General features: G+C 50.6%; 2 protein-coding genes across 2 annotated transcripts; both read right to left on the bottom strand.

Annotated features, from left to right (window-relative positions):
* Positions 1 to 401: 401 nt before the first annotated feature.
* LOC137141166 (olfactory receptor 52P1-like) lies at positions 402 to 2,403 on the bottom strand. Its single transcript, XM_067529993.1, has 2 exons — positions 2,327 to 2,403; positions 402 to 1,384 (listed from the first exon to the last, which is right to left on the bottom strand). The coding sequence occupies exon 2, from the start codon at positions 1,338 to 1,340 to the stop codon at positions 402 to 404; it is 939 nt and encodes a 312-aa protein (XP_067386094.1). The 5' UTR covers positions 1,341 to 1,384; positions 2,327 to 2,403.
* A 13,602-nt stretch (positions 2,404 to 16,005) lies between these two features.
* Positions 16,006 to 16,974, bottom strand: LOC137141164 (olfactory receptor 52P1-like). Its single transcript, XM_067529991.1, has one exon. The coding sequence runs from the start codon at positions 16,942 to 16,944 to the stop codon at positions 16,006 to 16,008; it is 939 nt and encodes a 312-aa protein (XP_067386092.1). The 5' UTR covers positions 16,945 to 16,974.
* Positions 16,975 to 17,490: the final 516 nt, after the last annotated feature.

Genomic DNA, 17,490 nt, shown 5'->3' with positions numbered 1-17,490 from the left:
TGGAGGTCAGAGTTGGGAATCCTGTGATGGCAGAGAGGGGCAAAAGAGTCAAAGATGGAGGAGAGTGAGAAATGGTGAGAATCAACAAACATACTGCTGGAAAATAGGGCTGAGGGCATATGAGAAGCCACCATTGCTGGAGGTATGGAAGACATGAAAAGGCCGAGTCACAGGGTGTGTAGGGCTGGGGGAGGAAAAGTGACACTGAAAGAGATCAGGTGACGGTCGGAAAGAGCAGTGCTTGGTGATGGAGTGATAAGACATGAGGTATGAGGAACTTATCAGACTGTGAACTGCCAATAGGCTAAGCTCAGCCAAATTAGAGAGTGCACACTTGATTAACGAAGAGACATCGTTTCCCCCTCCTGTCACGCAGGTTTAAACTCAGTGGTCCCAGGCGATCACATTCTGCAGGTGTATTTTCCCACTTTATCACGAAGCTCTTTGGTTTTGACCCCATAAATGATAGGGTTGAGCATGGGGGGGACTACAACATAGAGGTTGGCCAAGAGGATGTGAACGTGGGCAGCGATGCCCTGACCGAACCTGTGTGTCAGGACGGAGAAGAGGACGGGAGTGTAAGACATCAACATCACACAGATGTGAGCTGTGCAGGTGTTGAGGGCTTTCTGGTGGACTTTCTTGGAGGACAGCCTGAGGACGGCCCTGATGATCAGCCCATAGGACAGACCAATGAGGGTCAGGTCTGACCCAATGATCACTAATGTTATCACCAAGCTGTATATCCTGTTGACTGTTGTGTCTCCACACGATAACTTCACCACAGCCATGTACTCGCAGTACGTGTGGTGGATAATGCGGTTGGCACAGAATGGCAGCCTGCGCAGTAGCAGGGGGAATGGCAGAATCAAGAGAACAGCTCGTATCAAACCCACTAGACCTAGTTTAGCGATTCGTGCGTTGGTGAGGATGGTGGCGTATCTCAGAGGGTCACATATGGCGACATAGCGATCGAAGGCCATTGTCACGAGGACGGCTGAGTGCGTAGCTGTAAACACGTGAAGGAAGAACATCTGGGTGAGGCAGCCATCCAAAGTGATGCCTTTGAAACCAAACCAAAATATGCACAGTGCCTTCGGCATGACACAGGTAGACATGCCGATGTCTGTGAGCGCCAGCATGCAGAGCAGCAGGAACATGGGCTTGTGCAGGGTCTGCTCTTTACTGACAACAAACAGAATCGTGATATTTCCCAGCAGGCTGATGATGTAGAACATAGAGAAAAGGATGGAAATCCAGATGTGGGCAGCTTCCAGGCCCGGGATGCCGTTTAGGATGAATGTTAATGGATTGGAGGGGGTGAGGTTGAAAGCCCCCATGAGATGGTCGAAGCACCGATCAGGCTCAGCAATATTCAGGGTGCCTGTGAAGGGAGAGAAGCAGAGGGAGGAGGGTCACACACTGGATAACTAATAGCACGGTAAATATTTCACTGTTACTAACTATCTAGAAAGGGGGGTGAGCAGTGAGGTGGCAACCTTTGCAGATGGCACCAAATTATGTAGGCCGAGTATGACCTGTCCGTGCCTAGGGTTGCCAGATGAAAATGCTAAATAAATATCTTGGAAAGCGTATATGCCTCGGTTTTTCAGGGCACAAGCTGATTTTTGGTGGTTAGGCGTTCATGTGACACCCTTCTGAAGGTCAGGTTATCCCCCCAACACCTTATTCAGCAGCCCCTAGGGTGTCGCTGTCCGAGAGAGGAAGATGGACTGGATGGATCATTGGTCTGCTCCACAGTGCTATTCCTCTTTTGCAAAGAAACCAAGTTTTCCCCATGGAAACAGACACTGTCATGCCAGGCTGGGACTTTGTGCTCTGTTAATTCCCTTGTTTCTTTTGGTGAGACACTTTCTTGAAGGAACCCAGCTTTCTCTGAGACATAACAAGTGAAGTGGTTTCATTATTCTGCCTTGTTAACTGACAAGGGTGAGCAGAGACATGCATCAGCACTCAGCTGTTTACCCTTCTCATGCTTGAATACTGATACATTTTGCAGATGACACAAAAATTGGGAGATCGTAAATAATGAAGAGCACAGGTCACTGATTCAGAGCGATCTGGATTGGTTGGTAAACTGGGTCGAAGCAAACAATATATGTTCTAAGAACAAAGAGGGTAGGCGATGCTTACACAATGGGGGACTCTATCGTTGGAAGCAGTGACTCTGAACAAGATTTGGGGGGGATGCAGGGGTAATTAGTTAAATACGAGGTCCCTGTGTGACCCTGTGGCCAAAAGAGCTAATGTGATCCCGGGATGATAAACAGGGGAATCTCAAGTAGAGGGAGAGAAGTTATTTTACCTCTTTCTTTGGCACTGGTGCACCTGCTGCTGGAAAATGTGTCCAGTTCTGGTGTCCACAATTAAAGATTCATGTTGATACACACAGATAGTTAAGGGGTGGCTTGATAACAGTCTACAACTACCCAGATAGGGAACAAATATTGAATAATGGGTTTTTCAGGCTAGCATAAGAAGGGCTAACACCATCCAATGGCTGGGAGTTGAAGTTAAACAAATACTGGGTATAAATAAGGTGTACACTTTTTAAACATGGAGAGTAATTAACCACTGGAGCAATTTACCATCATTGTGGCAGATTCTCCACCACTGAGAATTTCTAAACTAATGTTGGATGTTTCTCTATAAGCTCTGCTCTAGGAATCCTTTGGGAGTAGGTCTCTGGCGTGTGCTATGCAGGAGGTCAGACTAGATGATCACAGTGGTCCCTTCAGGACTGGGGCTCTGTGAACACGTCCCTGCAGCACATAGAGGAGTCAGCTGAAGGCATTTTGCCTAGAAACTGGTCCCTGAGCTGTACTGAAGGCTTTTTTATTTGACTTATGAATTTATCCCCAGGACAAAAAAGTCTATCGCTTCCCAAGAGAAAGATGCCCAGAGACCTTCCCCAGGCACACTTGGGGCCAGGAAACTCCCAGCACTGGCCTGGGACCAACAATCAGAAAGAAAAATTGAATTTCAGCAGTGCTGCCTGCCTGTCCATGTACCCCACAGTCCCTGCCCCACAACCCCAGTGCCACCTGCCTGTCCATGTACAGCCTTGTCCCAACCCGCACAATCACCACCCCTGCCATACAGTGATCCCACTCACACAAGTGGAACACAGAGTGCCAGACACAGCACACAGTGACAGCTCGTACCAATATCTACACAGCCTGGGTTAAACTCTGGGTCTGCCTGTGCCGGGCAAAGGGGGATGGAAGAGGCGCCGCTTCCATAGCCTGTCCGGGGGTGAAGGGAACCCCAGCAGCAGCTCAGCGTGTGCAGGGAAAGAGAGAGACAGACCTGAGGGGAGGGGAGAGAGGACGTGGAAACTAAAAGGAGCCAGCGCGAGTAACTCTTCCTCAAAACAACACAAAGCTTTAGCGTATTCCCGCCAGTTAGAAACCCAGACACAACTTCCTGATGTTGCTTCTCCATGTTGATCTCAACGGGACCAAGATTTCACCCTTAGTGTGGAACTTTAGACTCCCTGCTGTGAAGATCCTGGCTTTAGGCCCTGCAGCAGCGAGAGCTTTTCTGTTAAGGTGCTGAAAGAGTCTGAAGGAAGACCCCCAGTTTACGTCACCCTGAGATGAAGCATGAATTATGGGGATTTCCAAACACCGTGGGCCTGATTTTGCTCCTCAGTTATGCCAGTGTCAATCTGGAGTGATCTGGAGTGAAGGCAGAATGTGAGAGCAGAATCTGGCCAGTCTATAAAACCCTGTGTGAAATCTCTGCTATCCCAGAAAGCCACTGCAGAGGCTCGTACTTCACGTGTTAACCTGGCAGTAAAGTTGCTCAATTGGAAAATTTGAGCAAACAAGGGAAAAAACAAACAGACCAAGAAAAAGGAAGATACTGAGATAGATAGAAGGACACTGTAAGAGACAAGGAAAGGATCTCAAAAACAAATATTTGTCTAAACAATTTACAATAAATATTTAGTTCCAATTTTAAATCCCTTGGTGTTTCTGACAACACTAAATAGTTCAAGTCTACGTGCATGAGTGTTCGGGCCCCGATTGTTCTTGACTAGAACCCTTCCTGAGCCCTTAGCACTAACATTATTGCAGAAACAGGCAACTCACCGAAATCCCATGCAGCAGAGAGAAGAAATCTCCTTACTATGACCTGAGAATGAGTGTACGAATCTGACGTCTGACACTTGCAATTCTGGGTGGCAACTTTTATGTTTCCCCCGTAGAGTCCCTGAGGATTCTGAGGTTGGCCAGGAGTCCGGGACAATTCCCTGCGCTCCAGGAGCAGGTGGAAGAGCAGAATATAGACTCGTGGGAATTTCAGCCTAAGAACCTCTCCAGAGAGTAAAGAGGAAATTCACTGATAACAGAGGCTCAGATTGTCAGAGCACTGAGACTTGCCGATTTGCTAGAGTTCTCCTGCTCTGCTAAAACCCCAGAGAGAAAAGAAGAGCCAAGGGTTGGACGTGCTCATTTATCTCTCAGCATTTCTGTGCTGCTGCTCATTGTCATAGAATCTGAGCATCTGCTGCTACTCCCGGCTGATGAGCCTTGTGCTGAATCCCTGAGACCGTAACGTGCACCTGCACACGGTCTTGTGCCTCCTTGTTTCAAACGTAGGATTTCCACACACAGTAACAGTCCCTCCCATCCGATAGCCTCTCTGACAGAGGGCAGCACAGATTGCCCCAGCTTAGTCATAACCCCCTCAGGGTGCAATATCCTGCCATGAGGAAGTGCAGCTTCCTGAGCCCCCTTCAGTGTTCAGCACATGCACTGAAGCCTGTGGACTGATGGCCTTTGTCTCTTTACCCCAGCTACAGTAACTGCACAGGATGTCACTGGGGTGGGGATGGTGCAGGCAGATGTTCAGCGGTGAGTGAGGTGCCCATTGTCCATCCACATTCAATGGGACTCTGCTGCCCACTGCCCTTGTGCCTTTCACAACCTCCCCCTGGGGTCTAGTGGATCATGCGCTGGTCTGGAACTCAGGTGACCTGGTCAATTCCTAGATCGGCCACAGAGGTCCTGTGTGACCCTGAACATTTCATCTTGTGATCTACTCTAGGCCTCAGTTTCCCCTCTGTAAAATAGGGAGAGCACTTCCATTCCTCAGGGGGTTGTGGGGATAAAAAACCCTGAATTATGGGGTGCCCATATGGGGACCAACAGTAAGGAAGGGCATATGAGGACCCAGAGGTACAGCCGTGCTTGTTTATCTCAAGCTATTTCTTTTATCCTATTTCAGGACTACACCCCAACGTGATCTGAATATTGCACACCTTGCCCCGCACACTGTGCCTTCCTCCCCCAGTCAGTGCAGGAACAGTCCTGCGCCCCTATTCTCCCCCTTTAGAGTTCTCACAACTCCTGCTAATATCCGCAACCCAGTTTTGGGAACTTTATTTATTCTGTCGCTTTGAGAGTTTGCTTGTATTGTTTACAGTGACCTCTCAGCATTCGTGCTCCCATTTTCAACTGTCCGTAAAATATCGCTGTGGGGAATCATGAGCTTCCAGGCCATGAGATGGATCAACTCCAGATTCAGGTGATGTAGGCTACCTTGGTCCTGGGTAATCAGAGCTGGGACCTGAGCTGGCTAATTGGAGTCTCCACCAAAAGATCCAGATGGGTTGTGAACCAGTGTTGCGGAGGCAAATCTCGGCCTATCAGGATCATGGAAGTTCCTTCCCTCCTGACCTTCAGCAGAACTCTGCGTATGAGTGGAGTGGGCGGAACACATAGCAAAGATGGTCCTTTCAATGTAGAAGGAATACACCTGATACCAATCCTGGGCTGTGGTTCAGGCAGGAGCAGAACTGCAGACACTTCCTGTTGTGCCTTGTTGAGAAAAAACCTGCATGGGGAACTCCTCACCTTTGGAAGATTTTATTCATGGTGTCTGGGGAATGGACCACACCTGGTTTTTAGAGGGATCTGCTGAGATGATCCGCTTCTCATTCTGGGTCCCCGGAGGACAAAAAATATCAAGATGGATTGAGGGCTCACACAGAATTCTCACAGGAGGAGGGCTTCCTGGCACGAGGGAGAGGAGCGTACTCCACGCTGTCTGTTCATTTAGAACAACGCTGTCATGATGTCTGTAAGAACAGACACGCCTTTGCCCTCCAGGTGGTTCTGGATAGTCTGCACTGCTCTGAGCTCTGAAACATTGATATGCAGCAAGAGCTCCGCCTGGCACCAAAGACCCCAGATGAGCCCTCCACCCCAATGTCAAGGCATTCATAACCAGAGACAGTGAAGGGTGTTGTCTTGAGAAACTGGAGAAATTGACCTTGGGTACACCACCAAAAGAGGGTATTGGTTACTGAGGGAGGAAGTGTGATCACCTTGTCTAAGCGGTCCCTGTCTGGTCCGTACACTGACACTAGCCAGCACTGCAGAGGTCTGAGACTCATTCTCGCATGTTACACAACGTGGGTGCATGTGGCCATATGCCACAGACGTTTCAGGCAATGTTTTGAATGGTGGTAGGATGGCTTCTGAGACCTTCTATGATGGTTCCCCTGGCCTCTGGAAGGAAGGCTCTGGCCTGGACTGAGTTGAGGACTGCCCCTCTGATAACTCTCTCATATGTTCAAATAATACTTGACTTCTGAACATTTATTAGCAGGCCTAGCTTCTCGAAGGTTGTCCATATCAAGCTCACTTTGGACACCACCTGTCCCCTGCTGCGGCCTTTGATCAGCCAATCATCAAAGTGAGGGGAAACCTGGACCCTTTGTTTCCTAAGAAAAGCTGCAACAAATGTCATGCACTTGGTAAACTCGTGAAGAGCTGCTGATGGGCCGAGGGGGAGGACAGTAAACTGGTAGTGACCCTGGTTCATTATGAATTGGAGAACTCTTATGTGACTCTAAAGGACTGAGATGTGAAAGTACGCATCCTTCAAGTCGAGAGCAGCATGCAGTTGCCTGGTGTCGTAACGGTTTAAAATCATTGTATTATGTGTGTGCCCCGAGTCCATGTTGAGAGAGGAACAAGTAACCAATTTATATGTGATAAACGAAGAAATCTACTGAAGGTTGTTAATTGTGTTACAAGGTTTTGTAACCAATTATTTTTGTAGCTGTTTCTTGTAATAGATAAGGCGAAGTTGTTAGCTTTGAGAATAGATAAGAAAGTATGAGTTATGAGCCACATGGGGGAAAGAACTCAAAGGCAGCAAAGAACCGTGACCGAAAAATGACCGATTAAACTTGAAATAAGAGGAACTTGTGAACCCAGCAGTTCCGGGCCCATATTTGGAAGTTTGCAGTCACTGCAACTTTTAATTGGCACTCACAGAAATCAGCCTGTCAACCTGTGTTGTGCCAAAGGCACTGTGCATATTTTGGTTCCATTTCTAACACATCACTGTGGATGGCTGGCTCACTCAGATGTTCTTCATTCACGCGCTTGCTGCTACGCACTCAGCCGTCCTCGTGACAATGGCCTTCGATCGCTACGTCGCCATATGTGACCCTCTGAGATACTCCACCATCCTCACCAATGCACGAATCGCTAAGCTAGGGCTAGTGGGTTTGATTCGAGCTGTTCTCTTGGTTCTGCCAGTGCCCCTGCTACTGCAGAGGCTGCCATTCTGCGCCAACCGCGTTATCCTCCACACATATTGCGAGCACATGGCTGTGGTGAACATGTCGTGTGGGGACACCAGAATCAACCGGACGTACGGCCTGGTGATAGCATTTGTGATCATCGGGTTAGACCTGACACTCATTGGCCTGTCCTACGGGCTGATCATCAGGGACGTCCTCAGGATCTCCTCCAGGAGAGCCCACCGGAAAGCCCTCAACACCTGCACATCCCACATCTGTGTGATGCTGATGTTTTATACTCCCTACCTCTTCTCCGCCCTGACACACAGGTTCGGTCAGGACATCGCTGCCCACGTTCACATCCTCTTGGCCAACGTGCATGTCCTTGTCCCTCCCATGCTCAATCCTATCATTTATGGGGTCAAAACCAAAGAGCTTTGTGACAAAGTGGGAAAATACATCTGCAGAAGGTGATCTCCTGAGGTCCCTTCCAACTCTATGATTCTATGATTCTATCGCTTGGGGCCAAAGACTTTAAACCTGAGTGACAGGAGGGGGAAAGGATGTCTCCTCGTTAATCAAAGATGCTTTGTCCCAATTTGGCTGAGCTCAGGTTTGTGGCAGTTCATAGTCTGAGAAAGGCAACCAATTAGTTCTGTGAAATTATTTTAAAGTAAAGGCTAACAGCAGCAACTTTCCTTATCATTTTAATTGCAGCTTTAATCCTTTGCTTTTAAACAAGAAGAAAAAGTGACAGGAAGGGGAGGGGGAGAAGAAGCAGGGAAAAGGGGGAAGGGAGAAAGAAAATGCAGAGCAAGACTTAGGAAGAAGAAAAACTTAAGCCAAAAAAAAAAAAAAAAGGAACAGAAAGCAACAGAAATCAGTGGGGCCCCTTGGAAGTGGGGCTCCTTGGAAACTCACACCCCTAAGCCTTTATCCTGGCTCTGAGAGATGAGTGGGAGTTGCTGCCACAGCCACCGGAGTGAAACTGGGGGTGTCAGCAATCCTTGCCAGCCATCCCAAGGCTCTGCTCCAGGATTTTTCTGCTAACATTTTTTGCTGATATACTAGCTTCTCCGGAGATTGGCTGTCCCCGTTTTGATGGACAGTGGGGCCCTCTTCTCCGTCCCATTGGGGACCAGTGGGAATTTGGATACCAGATGTGCTCCGCAGAGGCGGAGGGTTCTTATTTTTAGATCTCAGTGGTGAAGAGACAGGCGGACAGGAAGTGCCCATTCAGCAGTTTATTCAAGGCAGCACTTAAGTTACGAGAGTTACAAATGTTAAGCTATTGCAAGCTGTTAACAGAGGGTGGGGAGGCCCATTCTCCACCCTATAAGCGAGCTGCAACCAGGAAGCCGATCCACCCGGGGCATCTGCTAGTACCTCCACGGATCCACGGAGATCCTCAGGGCAGGGTGCACCTGGAGGTCCTAAAATACCCCCTTCCCCAACTCTAGCAATAAGCTTATTGGCTACATTTCAATCCCCTTGGGGATTGGGCCTCAACACTTGTTTCCTGTTATTCTATTGGCAGTTAGCTAGGGGCGAATGCACAATAAGGTGGCGTTAGTTGTTTATTACTAGAGTTGCTGATTTTACTTCTAACGCTGCTAATTTTTTGCTGACTTACGGTCAGCTGGCTTCTATATTCATTTTCAGGATATTTTCAGACCTGGAGACAGTTCCTCTTATTCCTTACAAGTCTGGTTCTTGAGAGGCCTAACTTTTGCTCATAAGCCTGCTGCCACTTTTAGGGCCTAGCTCTTGCCATACTAAGCTGCCCTCGCGTTACAAAGTCTTGTGCACCCTGACACCAGACCAGCGGAGAAGATCTGCGTCGGGGGGGTATTGGGAACAGTCACGATAGGACAAACAGGGTTATTGTGACTGAGTTTATCCTCAGAGGCTGGGGGGCACAGGGACTAGATGGAAGGGGAGGATAAAGAGGAGATGGGGTAACAGAAGTTTGCTTTAAGGTGTCCTTTTGACACTTTAGGGCCAGATTCCCTGACTTAACACAGTTAAAATCCTCCATATGGCTCTCAGCCGTTCTAACCACAAGCACACTGTGTTGCAAGATTTTAACCGGGCTTTTAAAACTTGTAACTTTGTTTCATAACCCAGACAAGCCCTGGGAGAGCTTTCACCAAAACAGCCTTTTCCTTATCCTGGGAAAACCTGGACGTGAGGAAGGCTTCCACCCCAGCCCTGGATGGCTGGCCAGTCCTGACGTCCCCTGGGAGGCTCCCCATCCGGCCCCCGGGAGGGAAAGAAGAGAGATAACAGCCTCTCGCTAAAATTCATACCAAGTAACAGAAACAAAGTTTTGCCTGAGCCATGACTCCATTCCCTGTAACATAGGCCTGATTACCTGTCCAGCTTTTAACTCTTTCCTCTTCTACACCCGGTGGGCACTGACTGAATGTGGGAAATGGTTCAGTCAGGGCTCACTCCTTATCCATCGTCAGACGGAGTGTGGGGGAGAGACCAGCGATGTCTGTCTGTCTGTCCCTTTTGGGCATGTGGGATTTTGACCTTCCTGGACGGACGTGGTAATCAAGAGACTTCTGGCGGACAGAAACGGGTGCTGGGGACCCTGAGCTGAGCTGCTGTTGATAACTGGTCAATGCTGGAATTGTAGGATGGCTTTTCCTTGTACTACAACTGTTTACCTGTGACAAAGCCTAGGGAGGGCCCAGCATTGCAGGTTTTTTTCATTCTGCCCCAGGTGATCAAAGTCTGGGTGAAAAAAAAATCAAATCTCTACTGCAGCCCCTCCCAGGTGGAGAACATGGAGAAGCCAAGACCCAGCCAGACCCTCCATGCACAGTGACCCCAGCCCAGCAACCACCTCAGACACAAAATCCTGACTGCTTTGATGGCTGGGGTCACCTACCACAGTCATTGCTTTCCCAGGGCAGTCAGCGGGACCCCACTAATCCCTCTCCTCTCAGCCTGTCCCTTTAGGGGGCTGCTGCGCTCACTGTCCCTTGTGCTCTCCTTCGGTGTCTGTGAGGATAGCTAGTTTTAGGTGGGGTAAGCAGACAGGTGCCTCCCAGTCTGGCAGTGTCTGGGGACATGAGCGTGGAGTGAGGCCGGCACACAGGCTGGGCCATGGCTGATGTACCACAGTGCCACAGATGTGTGGTGTTGACATGAACCATCCCTGCACTAGCCCCCACCCTGGCCACACTGGTCACCTCCTCATGGACTCACACCTGGGATCCCAGGTGCCCGCTGGTGAGCTGAGAGTGGAGACTGAACCCCACGTGCAGCTACCAAAGAGGCTTCTCCTGATCCCCCCGGTGACCGAGCAGCCCTGCCGTGAGACCAGCACTCTCCAGACACTATGGGTCCGGCTCCGGTGCAGAGGGGTGGTGTCTGGCACTGAGTGGGGAGGTGGTGTAAAGGCCGGTGCCATGTGTAGCCGCAGGGGTGACATCCCACCAGATTGGTCCCCACCACTGTGGAGCTGCTTCCCCAGCCCGGCCAGGCAGCCCGCTGGGCTGAGGGGGCTGCTGTGGTGGGGGTGTTTTTATGTCAGGGGGATGTGCCTGTGGCAACAGCTTGCCCCAGCTGCTCTTCAGTCATGATGAGCCACGCCTCAGACTGCCTGCGTCTGCCTCAGTCAGGGCAGCTGGGCAGCCATGTTTTCCTGGCCAGCCACCAAGGCTGGCCGCTGGGGCTGGGATGAAGCTCACCGCCGACGGGTGCCCCCAGTCCCACGAGGCCCCAGATGGTGATGCGAGGCGGCTCTGGGCCTAGGGACACAGCAGGGCATCCAGGGGGTTGTGTGGGTGACCCCCCAGGCAGTTGCTGGGTGTCACTGAGGTGGGGGAGTCCCCTCAGGAGCTGACCTGCCCCAGGTCATTGCCCAGCGTGGGGGTGTGGTGGGCCTTTGTTGAACCAAGAGGATCTCTGGTGTCTCCTCTGTGGGGTCAGGTTCTCCCTCAGTCCCCTGGGTAGCGGGTGCCTGTGGCCAGTGTGCAGGGGCTGCTGCCCAGGGCAGGATGTGGCCCAGCTGATGACGACAGCTGGTTCAGCGCATTCGAGTCCCAGGGGCTGCATGGGGCCTGGCGACAGCCACGTGGATGCGGGTGCTGGATGTGGACGGGCTGGGATGCCATTGGCCATCGCCCATCGCCGCCTCTGGGCCTGTCCACCTCCCCCTGACTGGGGTGCTGCTCCCTTCTCAGGATAGTCCCTGTCATGGCTGCCACTTGCCAGGGCTTCTCCCAGTCCCTGGGCTGTGGCTACCAGCCCTCGTGGGCTCCAGAGAGTCCTTCCCCACCTCCCAAGCTGGCAGCATGGCCAGGACTCATCCCTGCTCTCCCAGGCTGGGACCAGTCACAGATGGGCTGTCTGCCCCTAGTCCCCCAGCTCTGCTCGTCTCTCTTTCCTTGGCACTCTTCCTGTGCCACCTTCCTCTGGTCTCCCTCCGTCGATCAGCCCCTCCCCAAGGTCTGCTCTGGTTGCACAGACTGGGTCCCTGCCCAGCTGCTGCCCCCTCTCTTAGCAGAGAGCTTGGCCTCCTCTCCCCGCAGGGCTACCCAGGGCAGCTCACCCCACATCCTGCCCAGCCCTGCAGTGTCTCTTCTGAGCTGCCTGAGACACGGGCTCTGTGACCTACTGTAGCTCTGGGACGTGGCTGTCACCAGAGCCCTGGGCTGTCTGGTGCATTGCCTGGGGTGAGGCCCAGCCCAGAGAATCAGCACCTGGTCACTAACAAAAGCAGCGAGTTCTGGGGTGGGGATCTTGTGACTGAGACTGTCCGCTGTCAAGTTTTGTGCCCCGGACGTTATGCCCCTGAGAGTGTGATGTTGTGGGAAATGCTCCAGTTCTATAACTTTACTGCTTCCACGCAGAGGCAGGGAGACCTGGCTCCTCCTCACCGATGTATGTAGTACAGACGTGCTGTGTTGTCTGTCATCTCTCTTGGGTGAGTTCCCTTCTTCCGTGGGATTCCTGACCACCCTGAGTTCGAGGAGGTTGATGTGGAGAGACACCTCCGTGGATGACCATTTTCCCTGTGTTGTAAGGGTGTTCAGGTGTGTACCCAGCCTAGCAGGGATGTGTCGGTGGTTAGAAGTAACATCAGGGAAGTCTGAGAAAAGAGGTTCCTCTTGCAAACATTTGCTGCGTTTCTCTTTTAAATCTATTTCAGTAGCAAAGCGAATACACACCAGTAGCTGTGCAGCAGTTGATGTATCTGTGGACTCATCCATCTGAATGGAATAAGATGGGCTCTGACGAACATTTTCTAGGAGCTGCTCTTTTACATCAGTGGGCCTCTCCACAGGGGGGCATGACACTGTGTGGTTAGACACAGCTAGCTGTCTAGCTGTCATGCTGCTTTCTCTCCTATTGTCACCGCACACATATCCTTTGCCAATGCTACACGCAACACAGGTGAGAAACTGCTATTCCCAGCTGCAGTGTGCAAAGCCACACGGTAAGAAGCCTCATTAGCCTTCATGTTAACAGTGCTGTAGATTTCAACAACACGTCTTTGTCCTGTTAACTCATTGAGTTTCCTCTCAATAAACTCTCCATGTAAAACCCAGCTTGAAATAAGCTGGGGCCGGCTGGGCCCAGAGTAATTCCTTCCCCCTGGTTGCCCCGTGTGGGGTTTGTACACCCCATCGCACACCTTCACGTAGCTCCTCAAAAAGGCACTTCGCCTTCCTCAAGCGCTTCTAAACTGAACTGAACACTTCAGTAGCCTTGCAGTCCTTGCTCCTTAATCTTACCACACAGGCTGGCTGAGCTGAGTCCTTCAGCCAGGCCTCCCCACCCCCCGTGGGCAGTCTGCCAGTTCCTTGATGTTGCTTCATAGACGGATTGCAAGGGAGAGCTCCAGTGACTAAAAACTCCTCTGCCTTTAACGTATTTCCTCGTCACCCCCAGGGTCAGGTGTTCACCACGTCCAGCAATGGGCCTGGTTTCCTCCACTTCAGTCAAATGAGCGTCACCTTATCAAGTGCTCAAGCCAGTCCATTGTTCCTGTTTGTATGTCTCTGTGAGATGTGAACCCTCCGCTCTGTGTTTGTCTGGATCTCTGCAACCCATGTGAGACACACATTTGGGAATATTGCCTACCAGAGTTTCATGTCTATACATACGACATTGCAGGAAACAAACTACACCAATAATGTTCAGAATGTCATGAGCATTCCAAAAACACCTTACATGAACATGAACGATACACAAACCACAGCACAAGGGGTAGAGTGTGTCACAGCAGCCTACAAGGCCTTCTTGTCTGGTGACATCTCCCTGCACTGGGCCCTCTGCCCAGGTCCCTGCCTTGCTCTCCCCAGCCGCTCACCACGCTCGGCTGCCATGTCACTTGTGGTATGGCCGGCACCCACTACCCCACTCGCTATCCCAGCTCTGGTCCCGCAGCTCCCCACTGTAGTTCAGTCCTGACTCCTTGTTGGCACAGCTGGTCTGAGTTGCTCCAGCTGCCAGGCTCTGGCTCAGTGCTGCTTCTCTGCCTACATCCCAGCTCTGCGTTCTGGGCTGCTTCTCTGGCCCCTCTGGGGCTTCCCTTTGATGAGAACTCGGGGAGATGGATTTGCAGAGGCTGTTGGCATCACCCTGCAAGGAGTAAGTCGGCTGCTGGAAGCCAGGGTGAGACTATGATACTTGTGGGCTGGTTACTGGTGCAGGGCCATGAGACATAACAGCTCAGTGTTAAGGCCTCCAATGTTACAAGGCAGATGGGGACAGACCCCTTTATTGATCTAGATGATACCCAAAATGTCACAGATTATGTCACTTGCAGCAGCTAAGCGGGGTGCTGTCTGGGAAACACCGAATCCCCTTGATGACAGAGGGCACGAGGAAAACACATGGGCTCAGAGACTCTAAGGTCAGAAGGGACCAATATGATCATCTAGTCTGACATTCTGCACAGTGCAGGCCACAGAACCTCCCCCATCCACTCCTGTAATAGACCCTGAGCTATTACTGAGTTATTAAAGTTCTCTAAAATCATGGTTTAATGACTTTAAGGTACAGAAAATCCACTAGGAAGGGAGACATGCCCCATGCTACAGAGGAAGGTGGAAAAAACCCCAGAGCCTTTGCCAAAACTCTTCAGAAAATATAGGTAACTTGTACTAGATAAGGGCAATTTACTAGTAGAGATGTGGACACCTGAGTTTGTGTCTTTCTTTATTTTCTGTGTAACTCGTCTATGTTTGCTTTCCTCATTACGTCATAGAATCCTAGAATCCTAGAAGATAAGGATTGGCAGGGACTTCAGGAGGTCATTTAGTCCAACCGTTTGCTCAAAGCAGAACCAATCCCAATTAAATCAAACCATCCAGGGCTTTGTGAAGCTGGGCCTTAAAAACCTCTAAGGATGAAGGTTCCACCGCCTCCCTTGGTAACCAATTGCAGTCCTTCACCACTCTCCTAGTAAAAAACTCTTTACTAATAACCATTCTAGACCTCCCGCACTGTAACTTGAGACTGTTGCTCCTAGTTCTGTCATTTCCCACCACTGAGAATGGCCTAGCTCCATCCTCCCTGGAACCCCCTTACAGGTAATTCTAGGCTGCTCTCAACCGCCCCCCTCATTCTTCTCTTCAGCAGACTAAACAAGCCTAGTTCCCTCAGCCTCTGCTCATAAGTCATGTGCTCCAGCCTCTTAATCATTTTTGTTCCCCTCCACTGCACTCTCTCCAATTGGTCCACATTCTTCCTGTAATGGGACTCCCAAACCAGGACACAATACTCCAAATGTGGCCTGACCAGTGCCGAATACAGGGGAATAATCACTTCCCTCCATCTGCTGGCAACGATCCTTCTAATGCAGCCCAATATGGTGTTAGCCTTCCCGGCAATAGGACACACTGCTGACTCATGAACTGATAATGTGTGTCCCAAAATGAACTGATGATTGAAGGCAGATTTCATGTCTTCGGGGAGGACAAACCAGAGGGGAAAACTCCAGGTTATTGCTGGTTAAGAATTCAGAGAGACCGATTTGGGGAGACTCAGGACTGGAAGGGATTGTTGGGGTCTGGTGGATGGCAGAGCTGAGGACCTTGTGATGGCAGAGAGGGGCAAAAGAGTCAAAGGTGGAGGAGAGTGAGGAACGGTGAGAATCAGCAACGATAGGGATGGAAAATGGGGCTTAGAGCATATGAGAAGCCACCATTGCTGGTGGTGTGGATGTCATGGAAAGGCCGAATGACAGGGTGGGAGGGGGTGTGGGAGTATAGTGACGCTAAAAGAGATCAGGTGATGGTCTGAGACAGCAGTGCTTGGTGATGGAATGATAGGACATTAAGTGTGAGAAACTTTTCAAACTGTGAACTGCCACAAGGTTGAGCTCAGCCACATTGGGACAGAGCACCCTTAATTAACGAGGTGACATCGTTTCCCTCCTGTCACACAGGTTTAAAGTCAGTGGCCCCAGGTGATCACATTCTGCAGATGTATTTTCCCACTTTGTCACGAAGCTCTTTGGTTTTGACCCCATAAATGATAGGGTTGAGCATGGGGGGCACAAGGAGATAGAGGTTGGCCAAGAGGATGTGAACGTGGGCAGCGATGTCCTGAGCGAACCTGTGTGTCAAGGCGGAGAAGAGCTTGGGAGTATAAGACACCAGCATCACACAGATGTGGGCTGTGCAGGTGTTGAGGGCTTTCTGGTGGGCTTTCTTGGAGGAGATCCTGAGGACAGCCCTGATGATCAGCCCGTAGGATAGGCCAATGAGTGTCAGGTCTAACCCGATGACCACTAATGTTATCACCAGGCTGTACGTCCGGTTGACTCTGGTGTCCCCACACGACATCTTCACCACAGCCATGTGCTCGCAGTACGTGTGGGGGATTACACGGTTGGTGCAGAATGGCAGCCTCCGCAGCAGCAGGGGCTCCGGCAGAACCAAGAGAACAGCTCGTATCAAACCCACTAGCCCTAGCTTAGCGATTCGTGCATTGGTGAGGATGGCGGCGTATCTCAGAGGGTCACATATGGCGACGTAGCGATCGAAGGCCATTGTCACGAGGATGGCTGAGTGCATAGTAGTAATCGTGTTAAGGAAGAACATCTGGGTGAGGCAGCCGTCCACAGTGATGTCTTTGAAACTGAACCAAAATATGCACAGTGCCTTTGGCATGACACAGGTAGACATGCCGATGTCTGTGACCGCCAGCATGCAGAGCAGCAGGAACATGGGCTTGTGCAGGGTCTGCTCTTTGCTTACAAGAAACAGAATCATTACATTTCCCAACAAGCTGATGATGTAAAATATAGAGAAAGGGACGGAAATCCAGATGTGGGCAGCTTCCAGCCCCGGGATGCCGTTCAGGATGACTGCTGACGGGCCAGAGGGGGTGAGGTTGAAAGCTGACATGAGGTGGTCAATGTGCTATTCAGCCTCAGAAATGCTCTGGATGCCTCTGAAGGGAGAGAAGCCCAGTGAGAGGGGTTAGGCACTTGGTAACAAATAGCATGTTAAATATTTAGTTATTAACAGTCTAGAAAGGGGGTTGAGCAGTGAGATGGCAGCGTTTGCATAGAGGAACAAATTATGTAGGCCGTAATCCATTCCAGAGATGGCCTCAGACATCCAAGGTCGGTGAACAAGCAACATGATGGGAGATGACATTCGATGTCAATCATTGCAAAGTATATGCCCATTGGAGGGAAAAACTTTAACTCCTTACAAGGTTCTAATTTACCTCTATGAACTCAGGAGAGGGACATGGTGTGACGGTACTCGACTCTGAAACCCTGCTCAAAGTGCCAGCATGGCCAAAAACTAAGGAAAAGGTTGGGACACAGGAGGAGTGGGATGGGGAATAATACAAATGTACAACGCCATGAGATCAATTAGTCAATTCTTCACCCTCCTATGGACTCCTCTGTGCAGTACTGAGCACCCTTCTCAAACAGGATA

Source organism: Emydura macquarii, unplaced genomic scaffold (assembly GCF_026122565.2).
Source record: "Emydura macquarii macquarii isolate MOO-44397 ecotype Brisbane River unplaced genomic scaffold, CSIRO-AGI_Emac_v2 contig_3013, whole genome shotgun sequence".
NCBI lineage: Eukaryota > Metazoa > Chordata > Testudines > Chelidae > Emydura > Emydura macquarii.
Note: the sequence above shows the minus strand (reverse complement) of the source record. Positions and strands in the feature narration are given on the sequence as shown.

What these genes read in the sequence shown, in the direction of transcription:
- LOC137141166 (XM_067529993.1), bottom strand. Translation starts at nt 1,340, where the DNA reads ATGGGGGCTTTCAACCTCACCCCCTCCAATCCATTAACATTCATCCTA.
- LOC137141164 (XM_067529991.1), bottom strand. Translation starts at nt 16,944, where the DNA reads ATGTCAGCTTTCAACCTCACCCCCTCTGGCCCGTCAGCAGTCATCCTG.